Source organism: Periplaneta americana, chromosome 3 (assembly GCF_040183065.1).
Source record: "Periplaneta americana isolate PAMFEO1 chromosome 3, P.americana_PAMFEO1_priV1, whole genome shotgun sequence".
NCBI lineage: Eukaryota > Metazoa > Arthropoda > Insecta > Blattodea > Blattidae > Periplaneta > Periplaneta americana.
Window position 1 is genome coordinate 142846006 of NC_091119.1, and position 17166 is coordinate 142863171.

The following is a 17166-nucleotide window of genomic DNA, read 5'->3' on the forward strand; positions in this document are numbered from 1 at the left end:
GATGGAAATGGTGTACGGAATGATGACTAGGAAAAGTTCTGTTGTATTTCTTTTTTGTTACTGCTGCCACATATCTGCAAGCCATTAAAGACGCACAGCTTGAAGTTAAGCTATACCAATTGCTTAAATTTCCCCACTGTATTAGATATAATACATTCAAAGAGTATAAAATTAAAAGATAAAACACTGGAGTCTTGACTATTAGTCAGTCACCAATACAGACATCTAAGACACCTGTATCACAAACTAAATTATCAAATCAATCACAACAATGTCTCTGTAACAGTCAAACACTTAGATGTGAAAATGGAAAAGTAGCTTCAAGATTCAAAGTTATCAGAGGCAACTCCAGGAATGGGACTGGGTGAACAAGGACCAAACAAAAATTGCCTCTGTCGTCATTACAAAAATTGTATTTTTTTTAAATTTAAATCGTGAACAGTAATGTAATATTGTAATCGTAGAAGAATAAACATAAGCTTAATGTTATGACTGTAACACAATCAACACAGCCACTCTTTTAAACATGCAAGATTGCACTTAAATAGACAAACCGATTGAAGTGTCAGCCATAACAGAGAGATCAAAAAGAGCCTTCACCTTCCACAGTCTCTTACTTTGTAATTCAACCTTGTGCTCTAAGGTGCTTTCAGCACATCAATACTTTAATCTTGTATTTTTTACATTAGGCTGTAATGGACGTGTTACACAATATTTGCATGAGCAAAACATTCTTTATTATATTAAACAGTAATTCTAATTAAGGACTAGTTATATCTACTAATCATCCCTATCCCTCTGATATTTCCATAAGATGGCACCAATAGTGTCAACTTTCTTACTAAACTTTCAACCCACGCTTAGCGCACTCAACATTTCAGACATGGAATTGCCAGTTTTTGTGCGGAGTTTAAAAAAAATATTTACGTATAATTTCTTAAAATAACATGAAGTCAAATGAAGAGTTGCTGAAATAGAGATATCAGCATATACCATCCTTTTTTCTGCACGTGAGCCGTGGAAATTTTTAATTAGCCTGCCCAAATCTTTATATCTAAGACACATCACATGTGATTCTGATTGTACAAAATATACCTATATACTGACTTTATTTGTTGCAGTTGACACTTTAAAAATGAGGAAGTATCAAGAAGTAGGTTTGGAGAAGGGCTGTAATGATCCTGGCTGAACCCATGACAGCCCTAAGGAACTTGATTCTTCTTCATTCTCCTGAAACAACAGTTCAGTAAGTGAAGATGTAACTGCTGGAATGGTGATTTATGTAGCTTGATGAGTGTGTTAAGTTTATCAACTTTTCTTAACCACTTTGTTGATTATGCCGGTTTAGACAGCCATGAAATCGTGATCATGAATAAAACAGGCTGTCATTTTATGGATACTTATTTCTTAATGATTCTGAGTTTAGACTGTCATGACATCGTGATCTTATAAACTCTCCAACTTGAAATATTTATTTAATGTAAATTTGTGTTCTCATAGAAAAAACATTGTAATGATACGCATTCGTACAGTCATTTTTGGCCCTTATAGGCAAAGCCTCGTTTCACAAACTTAACACTCGTGCCAAAAAGAGAACCCTTACGAACTTGTATCATAAATAACTATTTTTAATGCAACACAAATTTCATATTTCACTTAGTTTTCTTATTGCTAGATATCAGTCTCTAAGTGAATGAATAAATGAGCAATGTGCAACATTAAAGAGAAAATTAAGAAATAAAACTTTGAAGGTGACACAGCTCAAATTTCATTCCATAAGGTGAAAGTATCAATTTTAATAACATTTTGAAAATTAGACAACAAATAAATTTTATACAAGAAAAAATTATTTTGGGGATGAGGTTTCTGAAATCATTACCTGTACATGCTATTGTTAATCAGAGAAATACACTTAAATTAATTTAATGTAAAAGAACAGAAATTGATACGAACACACAGTATAACTGAATGAAAAGAGACTTCGAAAAAGGTTACTAATCTACCAGACTGAAAGACTGAGATATATTGAAAAATCTAAAGTTGGAATTTTTACTGGCAGCAGGGTAGCTCAGTTGTTATTGCAGCTGGCTACAGACTGGAAGTTCTGGGGTTCGATCCCAGATGGTGACGGTATTTTTTCATTTCCAGACTTCCAGAATGGCCCTGAGGTTCACTCAGCCTCCTATCAAATTGAGTATCGGGTCTTTCCCGGGGGGGGTAAAAGGCGATTGGAGCATGGTGCCGACCACAGTACCTCATTCTAGTGCTGAGGTCATGAAAGCATGCTCCCCAAGTGTCTTCATGGCACGTGAAGGGGCTACCTTTACCTTTATTGGACCTTTTATTAATTCTTCTAATAATGCTTTATCAACTGTGTGGTTATCTGATATGTTGTTTTTTTATTATTTTTTAGTTGGTTACTTAACGACGCTGTATCAACTACTAGATTATTTAGCGTCGATGACACTGGTGATAGCGAGATGGTATTTGGCGAAATGAGGCCGAGGATTCGCCATAGATTACCTGGCATTCACCTTACGGTTGGGGAAAACCTCGGAAAAAACCCAATCAGGTAATCAGCCCAAGCAGGGATCGAACCTGCACCCGAGCACAACTTCAGATTGACAGGCAAGCTCCTTAACTGACTGAGCCATGCCGGTGGCCTGATATGTTGTGCCAAGTCAGTTGATATGTAGGCAACTACCTACGCAGATACATCTGTAGGCACGTGTGTAGGGGAAAAACCGAAATTGTCCGAATTTAACATCATGTCTCAATACTAGTTGTTCCCTACATCTTAAACAAGAATACAATTCATCAAAAGGGGGAAACACAGCTTGTGTCAAACTGAATCCACTCAAAACAAAATTTTTGAAAAAGTACTGCCCATTACTCCAAGTAATCAAAATAAGATTTTATATATTTCTATTAGCTCGTGAACAAAAGATTTACAATCTTCTAACTGACTACTCTTTTAACCCTGTCAGGTAACAAATATTTGACTTTCATGGACAACACTGAACATTTTCCGTAAAAAATGAAAGTTCTGGGATGACATGAGTTATGAACAGTTCAGTTTTGGTAGTCATACTTTTTAAAATCAGCAGCCACAGTGGTCTAGTGACTAGAGCATTGAACTTACAATCCTGTTAATTCAGATTCGATCCCCAGCATACCCTTAATTTATAACTTGCATTGGGAAGCCCATAGTCCAGGTAACACAGGGGTTCTTTCTGATATTTATGAATCTTGCTTTAGAGCTCCAGTTCCCCTGTGGAATCCCCACAAATCTCCATCATTATCTTATCTCATCTCATCACAGTGGTAGAATGGCCCAATGACTCTATCAGTAAATTGGTCTACACAATTGGCTTCATCTGGGTGAATGACGAACAGTCAAGTACCCACCATTATTAATAAAAAAGAACTTTTTAAAATTCCAGACATTCTGGCAAATTATATTTAAATGCCTGGAGGACAGAAGAACAAGGCTAAAAAAAAAGAGAACATGTCCTCCAGTGCTTGTAATGTGTTTTGTTAAGTAGTGAATGGGGTTCACTGTTCTTTTGTTTTGTGAAGTTATTTCAGGTGACGTTCAGCAAAGGATGAGTGTTCAAAATGACTCTTTATTTCTTGGCAGAGTGGCCTTATTGAAGAGAAAAATTACACGAACCTTTCCTTTAAAGATAGCATCCCTGATTTGGCCATGCACTTCATTATCATACGGTTCAAAGCTGATGTAATGTTGATCATCTGTAGGAGGAGGATCATATACTCGCTCCTGACTGCTTTTAACACAGGACTGTACATTCTCAATGAAGCCCTCTTGGTTCTTCTCATACCTACCACAGAAGACAGAAAGTAATAAATAATTATTATGTAAGCAAGAGAAAAATAAAAACATTTCACAATTTCTGACAGTAGATTTGCTTCATATGCTTATATCTTACATTTCAGATGCCTCTTGGTTTAATGGTGCCTTAGTCTCTATTTTGTAAAAAGCTCTCCGAATATACTGCACCACCTGCCAAATGTGATTAACATTCTTGCGCCATTCGTGGAAACCACTTTTCACGTCCATCTCCCCTGTGCTGGGGTTAATCATGGGGTGAAAAGTCTTGGACTGGAACACAACTCTCTGAAACAAACAGTTCTTAACAAATAAAAGAAAAACTAAGGAGGCAAATTTTCTTGTAATTTTGATTTGAACATGTTACTGTTTCTACTAAGTACTCGATATTAAATTCTTACTACTTTCATAAATATGAATTCTGTATATTTTGCATACAAAGTGAAAGGGAACTAAATAAGATCTGTGAGAGATGAATCAAGACTGTGCGTTAAACAAGTGTAGAATATCATTGTGGTCTTTTGTGAATAGGTTTCGAGAAAAGTAGCATTTTTATTTGAAGTTTGGGATGCATATTCTACGAAAAGAGAAATCACTGGTGATGTGATGGGGGTATTTTGTAGAAACAATATCAACAATTAAGATTGGTAACAAAGTTTGTTTGGGAAAGACTTGACAACCGTGTGTTCAGTGATGGTAAAACAAGTCAGAAGCAAGATCAGCGTGGGAAGGAAGAAATGCACAGTTACCAATGTCCCTCTGTGATGAGTTAGGTTACTGAATATTTCGTGTAGTTACATACATAATTTGTTATCTTGCACCTCAACTGCGACTGTTATGTGAACAAGTGTCACAATGTTGACATCTGTTTGCTTTTATTAGTACGAATATCTCAAATCCATTCACAAACAACTACAATGATATTAGACTTTTATGTCTAAGTCTCCTCCCTGTTTTAACTCTCAAAAGGATGCTACTTAATCATTATCCATTTGTTTATGCACAATTCAATATCTCGTCTGCCTCTATTTATCTATTTCTTTAAGTAAATCTCTTGGTGTTTTAAACCAGGCCATGACACTTGTAATTATGAATCTTGCGTATTACTTTTGTATTTATGAATTTCTGGTTAATACTTTTTCTAACTTGACGTAAATATTAGTTCTTGTGACATCAACTTACTTTAACCTGTATTGTAATAATGTAGCTCAGTTGCTATTTACAGTTTGAGTCATCATTGAATTTTACTTATGGCTTTTTCTGACTCAGAATAACAATTCTTGAGACCATATGTTATGGTGATATAGCTCGTCTGCTGCGCTTTATGCATGTGAGAAAGGTTTTCAGACTTGCGATTGCTGCTGCTTCTGGTCTGATGAGTGGAATAAAGATTCTTTCTTGAGACTCCAATGTATTTCAGGATGTGTTGTAGTGATTAAAGCCCAGCATATACTCATTTTGCTCGAGTGTGAGAAAGCAATCTTGTATTGTATTGCTTATTAAAGTGCTAGATGCTGCAAGTGTACTTAGAGCGACTGATGCTTGAGATGAGCAAAACACACTCATGTCAGTTGCCCCAGTAAACATGACTGAGGAATTTGACTATGATTATGTGTGTGTATTCCGCCTTTGCTTATCATACAATTAAATGAATGAATTAATTAGTCATATTTTTCATTAACGTTTTCGGTACGTAAATTGTACCATCTTCAGATGTATGTATATGATGCTAATTGTTAACCAAGCCTATGGGTACGTGTATCGTGGACTTAAATGATCAGTGTTTTTGTGCATACTGTGCTATGTCGGTGAAGTGTTGCCATGATTACATAAGTGATTACCTTAACTCTTATATACTATTTGCTGGTACAACACTTTATCAAAATTAATTAGGATGTTTCAGTCAATATTTAAAACACTATTTAAAAAACAAAGCACCTAATTTAAAAACACTACCTAAAACACATAAAAAAGAAATGACAATGAGACCAATAGTGAATTGCAGAGAAGCCCCAAATTACAAAGTTAATAAATATTTACACAAATTCTTAAGTAATAATATCATTCAAGACAACCAATATACCATCACCAACACAAAACAAATAATAAAAAACTCCAAAAACTCAAAACTACGAGCAACACCAAAATACTTTCACTAGATGTCACAAATTTATATACCAACATACCAATAGATGAAACCATTAACATTATTATTCAAAAACTGAATGAAGCCCAATTAGATAACAATATAATTCAACAAATCACCCAATTACTAAAAACATCTCTAAAACAAAATTATTTCAAATTTGATAATAAAATATACATTCAATCAACTAGATTAGCCATGGGTGACCTCTTATCTGGATATTTAGCTAACATATTCCTACAAGAACTTGAAAACAAACATATAAATAATTTAAACAATAAGTTCAATTTCAGTACATACGCAAGATATGTTGACGATACAATAATAATGTGACAGTGACGTGAGATTCGAACTCACGACCAGCGTCCCGCATGAAAGCAGATCGCACAGGCTCCACGGAACATTGAGTGACGTCGCGCGGTGGAGAGAAGAGAGAGGGTGTATTACGTCACGCGACGAGTTTGCGCGCGCATCTGGTGCTGGTAGAGAGGAGAGGGCCCTGGATTTCTCTGGAATGCCATCTCTAGAGACGGGTCGAACTTTCGAGGCTACGTCGCTGTAGTTATAAATTACGGTCGCGAAGGAACGACAGCAGTTTTTCAGTTTCAGAGTTTTCAGTTATTCAGTCAGTGAGAAAGCCAGAGCAAGGAAGCCAGACTTGTGTGCCGGAGTTCGACTCGAGTGTGCGTCCGCATCTGCGTCAGCATCCGAAGGCCTGAGTTCGAGTGCAGTGGACCGCAGTTGGAGGGACCTGAGTTCGAGTGCAGTTGACCGCAGTTGGAGGGACCCGAGTTCGAGTACAGTGAACTGTCTCTGAAGGTCTGTGGTTCGAGATACCGTGAACTCGAGTGACTGAGATAGAAGAACTGTGAACTGAGAACTGGTAGTTCTGATTTGTAAATAGTGCTTTGTAAATATTAGTTAAGATTAACAGTTCATTGTTGTGCGTAATAGTCCAAGTAAATTGTCATTGTCGTCGGTGGAGTGCTATAACGAATACTTTGTTGAGTGAAGATCCAATTGTTGACGAGAGCGTTTAAGGTGAATTGTAGAAAGGAATTATTGTTGTGACGAATAAATTACATTGTTGTTACTAATAAAATTCACAATAATATACGGAAACACCCAAAACAAAGACAGTCAAATACTAGATGAATTTAACAAATGGCATCAAAACATAAAATTCACCCTTGAACAAAGCAATAACAACAGCCTTAACTTTCTAGATTTAAATATAACAATAGCAACCCCAACAATTACATTTAACATATACAGGAAGGAAACAACAACCACACATGCTATAAAAAAACATTCAATACATCCAACCACACATAAAATTAGCAAATTCCGTTTCCTCATTGATAGATTACTCACAACACCGCTAAATAAAGATAATTACAATAAAGAACTTAATTATATAAAGCAAATAGCCTTTGAAAATGGATACGAAAACCAACTAATTAACAACTTAATACAAAAGAGGAAAACAAAACTACATAAAAAAGAATTCACAACATTACAGCCTGAGAAAACACAAAACAAAAAACAATGGCACAGTCTAACATATTACGGCAAGATTTCAAACAAACTTAGTAACTTTTTTAAAAAACAAAATATTAACATAGCCCCTCGTACCAACAACAAACTAAACAACATAATTCCCAATAATACCAACCACAATGAACCCCTCCTAAACAGTGGCATATACCAGTTAAACTGCAAAAATTGCACCAAAACATATATAGGACAGACCCGGCGCAACTTCAAAATAAGATTTCGGGAACACACCTCTGACTTCGTTTATAATAGAAACAGATCTAAATTCGCACAACACCTCATAGATGAAAACCACGAACTCGCAAATATTAATGACACTCTGAAAATACTAAAAATCACAAACGACCCCACAATAGAAACGGCGGAACAATTTCATATTATAAAAGAACACAACTCAGGAAAACCCCTACTAAATGAACAAATAGCCAACATAAATAATCCACTCTTCAATTTATTCAAACTATTCCCGCCCAAACAAACACGCACACAGATTTCACCGATCCCCCCTCTACTTCCGGTTAAAGACAATATAACTAAAAAAATACTGTGAGCAAGCCCATCGCTCTAGTATCAGCCTAGCATCAAGCACGAGCAGACCAATACACGTTAAAACTGTAAGTTTCTTTTCTTACATAGACATTACCCCTAGCAGTTAACCATAACCAATACCAGTTAAAGGAATTTCCAAATTTCAATTACAAACATTCCCAATTTCAAATTCATAGACTAATACTTAATCATATTGTTACAGACACGCCAGGCGATACTAAATCCATGGACTTGACAACCTTCATTCTGTTATAACATTACATCTATGGGTACAAATCACAGTAATGCCATCAACTATTATAGAAGTGTCTCAACATCACTTTTAGCAAACATAGCCATGTTAACGATACTGCGTCCAGCTCAACGCTAAATAACAAGATCACCACAACTGCCTCATTTAACTTCACATCGGCAAACACCACACAATAAGTGATCACATACTTCATATATTTAAAGTGATGTACAAACTATGTGTTTTTTAAACAGTTTCTAAACAGTGTTTTTTAAATAGTGTTTTAAATATTGACTGAAACATCCTAATTAATTTTGATAAAGTGTTGTACCAGCAAATAGTATATAAGAGTTAAGGTAATCACTTATGTAATCATGGCAACACTTCACCGACATAGCACAGTATGCACAAAAACACTGATCATTTAAGTCCACGATACACGTACCCATAGGCTTGGTTAACAATTAGCATCATATACATACATCTGAAGATGGTACAATTTACGTACCGAAAACGTTAATGAAAAATATGACTAATTAATTCATTCATTTAATTGTATGATAAGCAAAGGCGGAATACACACACATAATCATAGTCAAATTGTGATAGCTTATCGGTATATCTTCAACATGAAATTCATGACTGAGGAAACTAAACAGGTTGGGGAGGCTAAACTTTTAACCCACAAATACAAGTTAAGCAAGCCATTAGGCCTCAGTACATATCATGGTTTCGAAATGGTTTATAGATACAGTTGTCACAATGTATCCCAAAAAAAAAAAAAAAATGATGGCCAAGTAAGAAATATTTTTCATCAGAGTACCTGTAGTTCTGTTTTTTCAGGTTTCATTTGGTGATTTGCATGGGTTTACTGATGTTTACTTCGATTGATGTAGAAAGAGTTTAATTTCACAGATCCAATGCATAGCTGTTCTTTTGTTCTATGCATCGGTAATGATGTCCACTTCTAAAAAATATTTGATCTCTGTTTTTCATCAGTTTTAAAAACAAAAATACATACAGTAAAATCTTGATTATCTGTCCCTCCATTAACCATTTTGCAGATTATTCATCGCAAAAAAAATAAATAAATAAATATATAAGCAATGTACAGTAATGATTTATATCACACTCTTTCATTTTCTGAATTATGTCTACCACAATCGCTTAGCTTTGCTGCATGCATAATTTTCGTTAGGTTCTCCGTTAATTCATTCCCTATGGAGTAGCATATCATTTCACTTCGCATTTCCTTACTCAAATATTTCTTAGTAATTAGTAAACTTAGAACAGATACATGGAAAAATAGAGAAAAAACTGTTGTTAGTGCAAAAAAAGTAACTGAAATTTTAAAGCATCACCAGACAGATTTAAGTCCGTCAAAACTGATAATATGAATTATCAATTTTTTTTTTTTTCGATTAACCATTCACTATGTCTTGTCCATTAAAATAGATATTCGAGGTTGTGCTGTTTATTTTTATAGAAGCACCAACAACAAAAGCTGGACAATCAATCACGTAGAAAAAGCAAGTAAATTTAAATTATCTGAATTAAATTCTTCAAGAACATTGAAAGACTTGAGTAAAAAAACGTAATGAATTTAAATTAATTATGGAACTTACGGGGCATCCACCATCCGGAAATGCTTCAGGAATGTGAATACAAAAGCGGAATATTCCTCCCTGGTACACCCCTTGCCTAACGAACAGCACACCAAACCACACTGTAAATGATGAACAATAGGAATACAAAACCACTAGTTTTTACATACACTGCACATAATTATGAACTACATGTATAGTAATAAGTGTTCATTAAAAGCAATCGCTGAAGTAAAGCAATTTATTATATAATTAGTCAAATACGTATCTTCTGTATTTTACCCTGCATTATACTTTAATTTATAAGTCATCTTCATTACATCAAATAACAGATAAAAATTCTTGACGAACGTAATATTACTATTAACGATCAGATTCTTAGGTTCGAACCTTTCTATCCTATTCAAATTGCAACAAAATGCTTTTTAAGTTTCACGTGAACAATATATGAGAATTTGAGCGACTTAAAATTACCTAATTCAGTATTATAATTATCTTTTTATTAAACACAAATACGTACACAAGTTATTTTAACTTTTCCAGCCACTTTTTGTTTGTTCTACAGGCCTGACCTTGGACCTTGCAGAGTGAAGGATAATTCGCAGTTGCTCGTGTAAAGGGGGTTAAGTCAAATTGTAAGGTATGTAAACTTCTCTCCTTTGGTACTGAACAAAACCCCTTTGTCACAAAATACGAAGCACTGTAACTACATCATGGATGGAAGCATGATTTAACCCCTTTAACACAAGAAAGAAGTAATCATGGAGGGTTCAAATCTTTACTTATCCCGCTTTAGTCAATTCATACTTAACCCCTTTTACACGAGCACCCGCGAATTGAAGCATGTAAATGGAAAAGACTGAAAGTGCCAAAACTTTAGAACATAGTTTTGTATCTGAAAACAGGTGAAATGAAGAAACTAAAAGCATTTGAAATGTGAGTATGGAGAAGAATGGAACATGTGAAATGGACAGACAGAATAAGAAATGAAGTTGTGTTGGAAAGAGTGGGTGAAGAAAGAATAATGCTGAAACTGATCAGAAAGAGAAAAAGGAATTGGTTGGGTCACTGGCTGAGAAGAACCTGCTTACTGAAGGTTGCACTGGAAGGAATGGTGAACGGGAGAAGACTTCGAAGCAGAAGTGGACATCAGAAATTATAGACATTAAGATATATGGATCATACGCAGAGACAAAATTTATTATCGGTTTCGTACACCAATCAGTTCCATCTAAATATTACGATTTGCACTATCATTAAGATTATACAAGTTCCACAAATTGATATATTTCTTTCCGAACATGATTATTTCAGACCTAGACCGATCTACAATACACCAAGATTTCGCTCTGTATTACATGCTTAATGTTCCTTGCAAAGAATCACAACATATACTATACTTACAAAGAGAATTTTGTGCTGAGGGAATTACATAGATTCCTGGAAGCGCTTGTTTTCGTAACATGTTACTAAAAATGAAAAAGAAATACAAAATTATACCCTTTCCAACCAATTCAAACATGAATAAACAATATACATATAAAACACATTGGCCTATATTACCTAAGCCATTTAGGAACATAATCTTCAAATCTCATTTTCAACTTACTATTCTGATATAATGCAATATTCTTGCTGAAACTGACTGTATGCCTTTTGATGACCTCTATTCGGTATTGCTGGTCGGTCAATCATCTTTGCAGACATACTAAGCTGTGAATCAGCGCTTGGAAGAGATGGAAGAACTTTGCGAAATGAACCCTGGCGTTTAAACGGCTCACTCACATCTACATCAAGGTCATTCTGTAAATATTCATAAAATAAATTATTTTTCATCTTATAAATGCATGAAATAATACAGTTCTGCAAACTCAACAATGAACAACCATAATACTGAAGGAAGAAATCGAAGTCAGTTCTGGAATACATCCATCAGTACAAAATAAACTGGAAATACCCTCTTGCAAGAGGCTGAAGTTCTTTGGGCAGACCTCCAAAAATGATGATGATGATGTATCGTCAGGAAAATTTTTTAATTGGTTTATTTTACGATGCTTTATCAATTGCCATGGTTATCTATAAACTGATCAGACATCATCCTTTCGACAGGACAGTTCTACTTTGAGGATATTTTCCCTTCCATTTTCTGTGAGTCTGGCAAAACGCCTAAATATCCTCCCTTGTAGAATGTGGATTTCAAATGTCCCACATCTCCGCAAAATGAAGAAGTCTTAGTTAAGAAAGAAAATGTGGAAGGGACTGCAGTAACTTTTTATGAAAACTGTGTAAAATATTAAGATACGCAATGCAATAAACACTTTAAGGACTTAGATATTTTCCAATGGGCTTCGCTGAAGCATGTTCCTCTATGGTCTGAGGTGGAAAAGAGCACTGGATTGATAGCTAAGCAAGAACTTTTTAAAATATTGATAGTGATACAGAATTTGTTTCACCAGTTTTCCTGCCTAACGAGGAATGTAATCTCTGAACATGTAGATTTGTGGAAAAGGTTAGGAGATTCTGTAGACAAACGTTGGAGGGAAATATTTGTTCATTTCAGGGACCAAAATGTCAGGCCTCATCACCTTTCGTCGATCATTTCGTTCATTTCCCTTCTAAGTAAAAATGCATAGATCTACATCTACAGATCTGTAGAAGCAGTAGGGCTTATATTCCAAAATAGGCTACACAAAATTTGGATATTATAAAAATGTTAATTACAAGTAAAAACAATAAAAGTCATTATGACAACAAAGTACAACTTCCAACTAGCCTATGTTGCAATGAATTTTTATCTTTTTGAAGTGTTTTACAAAATGATTTAAGAAAATTTTGTCATCCAATGAATATCAATACAATAATGAAGGATAAAAAATAACACCATTCTATCTTCTGATAAATGCACGCATAAGTTATATCTGTAAACAATTATTAATAAAATGTTATTTGCATTGGTACAATAATCATTGCACTTTTAATGCCATAAGCCGATACATTTTATTTCATGTATGCAATAAGGGATGACCAATGAAAAATATGGTCAGTTTAGTTATATAGCATCCTGGTGAAATGAATCCAGGATCCAGTACCGAAAGTTACCCAGCATTTTCTCTTAATGTGTTGAGGAAAAGCCCTGAAAAAATCAGGTAAATTGTTCCAACCAGGATTTGAACCCGGGCCCACTTGTTTCACGTTCAAACATGCTTTTAGTCCATAGTGGTGGAGAAGAATATTTTTAGACCATTTTCATTGCTCTACTAGAGGAATTAAAATGTCTACTTTATAAGAGCTAATAGATATCTCATTATTTTCAATATCGATAGAACAATAAATTGTATCCAAAGAACACTTAGGGCGACACCAGCAGGGGGGCTTCGGTGGACTAGTGACCACTTTTCTGTACTTCTAATTCTCCTTCATTCCATACAAATATTGACAGTACGGGTAAACTTTGCTACATAACTTCCAATCGAATTTTCTCATTACTTTAATAATTATGGCTATATTCAGCTCACACATTTCCTTCAGCAATTACTATATTTTAAAACATTCTTATTACTGTGCATCGACATTGACATTTTACTAAACTGATTTCGAGTTTACCGTATTAACGTCAGACTTGAGTCTCAAAAGTGCATTAACCTGTTATGTGCCTGTCAAAGTGAATTTCTACTTACACTGAACGTAAGGGAAAAAAATATGATAAAAGCACTGTATGCAACAATTTGATCAAAAGTTTAATTACTTTCGATTCTTGTGAAACATTAAAAAATGAACCCTGTAATTTAATATTTATCATACCTTTCCCAGTGGACCTGTGGCCATTGTACTAAACAGAATTATGTTGACCTCTTTCCTTGCATTTTATAAAATTCGATAAAGGATAACACATTTTACTGTGCATCCTAATTCTTAAATATTTTCTGTTTCTCCCTTTTCAAGAAGTCATAATGTCAGCGCAAATTAACTTAACTTTATCCACAAAAACAGGCAACAAAACACTTAATATTCCACCAACTTTCCTCTTATCACAAGAGTGCAAAAATTGACAGAAGTTCAGCATAGCCAACTCAATTTAGTTACAAAATTACACTATAATAGTGCTAGACTACAAACTATTGTTTGTGATTCTAAAGGCTGTTAGTAAACGTAATTATTCATAAATATAAACTATTTCACGATCTATGGATATGAAGCACTATGAAATGGAGAAAAGTCGTAATAACTTACAGTGTTGCGTCAATTAACACTCCTAACTAGTACGGCGTACCTACTAATCTTCCCTTAAAACGTTGTGAGGTTATGTTAGTCACCATGCTAACCAAATAGCCACTCTATTAAACCAATGAGCCTGGTGTTAGAAGATCGTCAACGTTAGACAGAAGTACAGTATTTAATTATTCAGCAGTCAGAAGGGTAGCTAATACACAGAATGTCAACGGATAATAAATTTAGCACATTTTTGTAATAAAATTGGTTACCCTGCAAGCTTAAATAGTTCAGGGTTATAAACTGATAAAAATAAATTCGCTACATTGTGCATTTACACGAATAAGTAAATATAAATTAAGACTACCCATATTTTTGCAGCTGCTAATCAAGTTTGCTGTTACCTACGTAACTGCAAGTCTTCCTTTACTTTGCGTTCTTTGAATGAAAGAAAGAATGTTATTTTTTTCTTACTTATTTTCCACGCCATTTCTGTTGGTATTAATACCATTAAAAATGATTCGTGGCATAAAATTAATATCTTTCCAGTATTTGTTCACCAACTTTACAAAGCTCATGTCTCTAGCGAAATGTAAAGCAAAATATACGGTTAAATCATTACTATTTCAATAAAAAAAAAGTCACTGAGACTTATGCAGTCATCTATATCCGACGATTGTTCTTAAAAAAATTGTGCATTTCTGACCCTTTAGGAAGTTAACAAGGAAACCCTGCATGTAACAGACAGCGCTGGCATGCAAACTATTTACATTTCCCTTTCAGAATTATGCACGTCATATTAAGATCTCTTCACGAAAAAAACTTTTTTTTTTTTCTATTCATAGTTTTCTGCCCAAAGGCAGGTCTTTCACTGCAAATCCAGCTTTCTCCAATCTTTCGTATTTTCTGCCTTTCTTTTAATCTCCGCATACGTTCCATGTATCGTCTATCATCTGATATCTTCTTCTGGTCTCTTCCATTCATCATTCCTTCCAGTGCATCCTTCAGTATGCTGTTTCTTCACAGCCAGTTACCCGCCCATAAATTTACACAAGGTGATTTGAGAGGAGTTACCGCCACTTGCAGAGCTTATTTCTGGGTTCATTCTGAGCAAAAACTGTCATATAAACATGTGTCCTATTCTCAATATTTTCAGAGTTACACTAATTTGAAGTTGTGATTCTTTACAGTTCAATTTTCCATCCTAATGTACTGACCTAAAGAGTTTACAAGAATGACGTGGTTTGTAAAAATTGTTGTGATAAATGTGTATGAAAAATGTAATTTTGCAATTAAAAATTGAAAAAATTTCTGTGTGTGCAAAGCAAGTGTGGAATTAACAAATTTTTATCTTCAGAATACTAGCCAATTACAGAAATTATACTTCTGAATAGTTCATTCTCTAATTATTATAATATTATTAAAATTAAAGGAAAAAGGCATTTTTTTAACAACTTCAAATTAGTGTAACTGAAAATATTGAGATTAGGACCCATGTCTATATGACTTTTTTGCTCAAACTGTCTTCAGGAATATGCTCCGTAAGTGGCAGTAACTCCTCATGAATAACCTTGTATGCATGTATGAAACAATGCTTGTAATTTTCTTATTTTTAATTTTACGAAGAAACTATTTATACAAAAGTTGTAGGGTATCAAACAAGGAATATTCTGAACATGTTTTCAAGTATTATACTTTTCATTTATAAAGAGTGTGCCAGTGAGTGTTTTTTTTAATGACACTATGTACTTATTTCTCCATTTTTTGGATTCTTCAGGTCTCAGTACGTACAAAATCATATTTTTTTGCCATTTAAAACTATTGTTTTGTAAAAATTACCTCTTTTGATGACAATGTATATGTACTGAATAAAGAGAAATTTTCTAATGCTTCAGTACACCTATTTGAGGAGGCTTTGGATTAATCAATTGCAGACAAATGCTAATAGATACACGTGAATAAAGCTAATAAAAACAATTGAATAACAATGGTTAAACATTAAACAATTTCAAAGGCAGATTTATGTATTGTTTGGTAGTATAGTAAAATCCCTTACAACCGGCACCAAAATAACTGGCAATATCAAAACAACAGCACTTTTGGCTAGGTAAAAAAAAGTCATTTATGAGAAAGGAAACAGTCGGACGAAGATGTGTGTGTGATCATGGATCGCACATGTCGCATATTGTTTACTTTTTACATTGTTCACGTGTGAAAACATAGACAGAAAAACCCGTTATGTCCCTGGAGTAGATCAGATAGCATTGGTAAGCTGTCACTTGGGCCTTGCAAACAATGTGCAGAGACGATATCTTTAAATTTACCCCTTGAACTCGCTCATTTCGAAGGGGTGTTGGACAAGTCTTTGGGTATTGAGGTGAAGGAGTTTGCCTAGTGCCTCCTTTCCCAAACCGTGTTCTGCAGAACCTTAGGGTTCCGAAAAAATTAATATTTCGAACAGATTTTGAAATAAAATAAATTCGACTGTCATTCTAATTTTTTAACAACCAGTTCTCTCCACTAATGACTGCAAATATAATTTTAATATCAAATATATTAAATAAGCTAATACAAGTAATAAGCGGCTACAAATAAAGAGAAATTGCAGTGCAGTGCAGTGCAACATACTATTATAGAATTATGTGTAGAGTAATTTAAAAACTCACAAATGCTGACTCATATCACAAAGAACGGGAGTAAGAATATTTACAGCACAAACAGGCTTTGAATATCTGAACTTTGACAAACTATTTGGAACTTTGGAAGACACATCTGCACATGCACTTATATCCTCTGTTACATCAAGTTTATTTAGGTTTACTAGATGAAAAACATGAAACAGTAATTTCAATATTTTATATAATAAGGTAACTTGTTAGTCTTGGTTTAAAATAAAAGTGATACAAAATTGTTAATAATCATTAATTGAACTATTTAACTGTACAGATTATAAATAGCTTATACCTTGTTTAGTTTTCTGATTGTCGGTACTTCCCTGATGAGCTAGGGTTGCCAGGTC

The 17166-nt window shown here is 34.4% G+C and overlaps 1 protein-coding gene across 2 annotated transcripts; it reads right to left on the reverse strand.

Moving 5' to 3' along the window:
* Positions 1–25: 25 nt before the first annotated feature.
* Positions 26–14297, reverse strand: peo (pendolino). Of its 2 annotated transcripts, none has more exons than XM_069821724.1 (7): positions 13740–13961; positions 11548–11741; positions 11343–11407; positions 9960–10060; positions 3951–4138; positions 3674–3842; positions 26–1230 (listed from the first exon to the last, which is right to left on the reverse strand). In XM_069821724.1, the coding sequence occupies exons 1-7, from the start codon at positions 13761–13763 to the stop codon at positions 1147–1149; spliced, it is 825 nt and encodes a 274-aa protein (XP_069677825.1). In that variant the 5' UTR covers positions 13764–13961; the 3' UTR covers positions 26–1146. The 2 variants fall into 2 exon arrangements, with proteins under 2 accessions (XP_069677825.1, XP_069677826.1); XM_069821725.1 differs by lacking the exon at positions 13740–13961 and adding an exon at positions 14169–14297 and having other exon boundaries at positions 1005–1230.
* Positions 14298–17166: the final 2869 nt, after the last annotated feature.

Excerpts from the sequence above, each read along its gene's own strand:
- peo (XM_069821724.1), bottom strand. The coding sequence starts at position 13,763 with ATGGCCACAGGTCCACTGGGAAAG. Across the intron at positions 11,742-13,739 it reads CCACAGGTCCACTGGGAAAG|AATGACCTTGATGTAGATGT; the intron begins GTATGATAAATA and ends GAATATTTACAG. Across the intron at positions 1,231-3,673 it reads ATGCTATCTTTAAAGGAAAG|GAGAATGAAGAAGAATCAAG; the intron begins GTTCGTGTAATT and ends CTGTTGTTTCAG.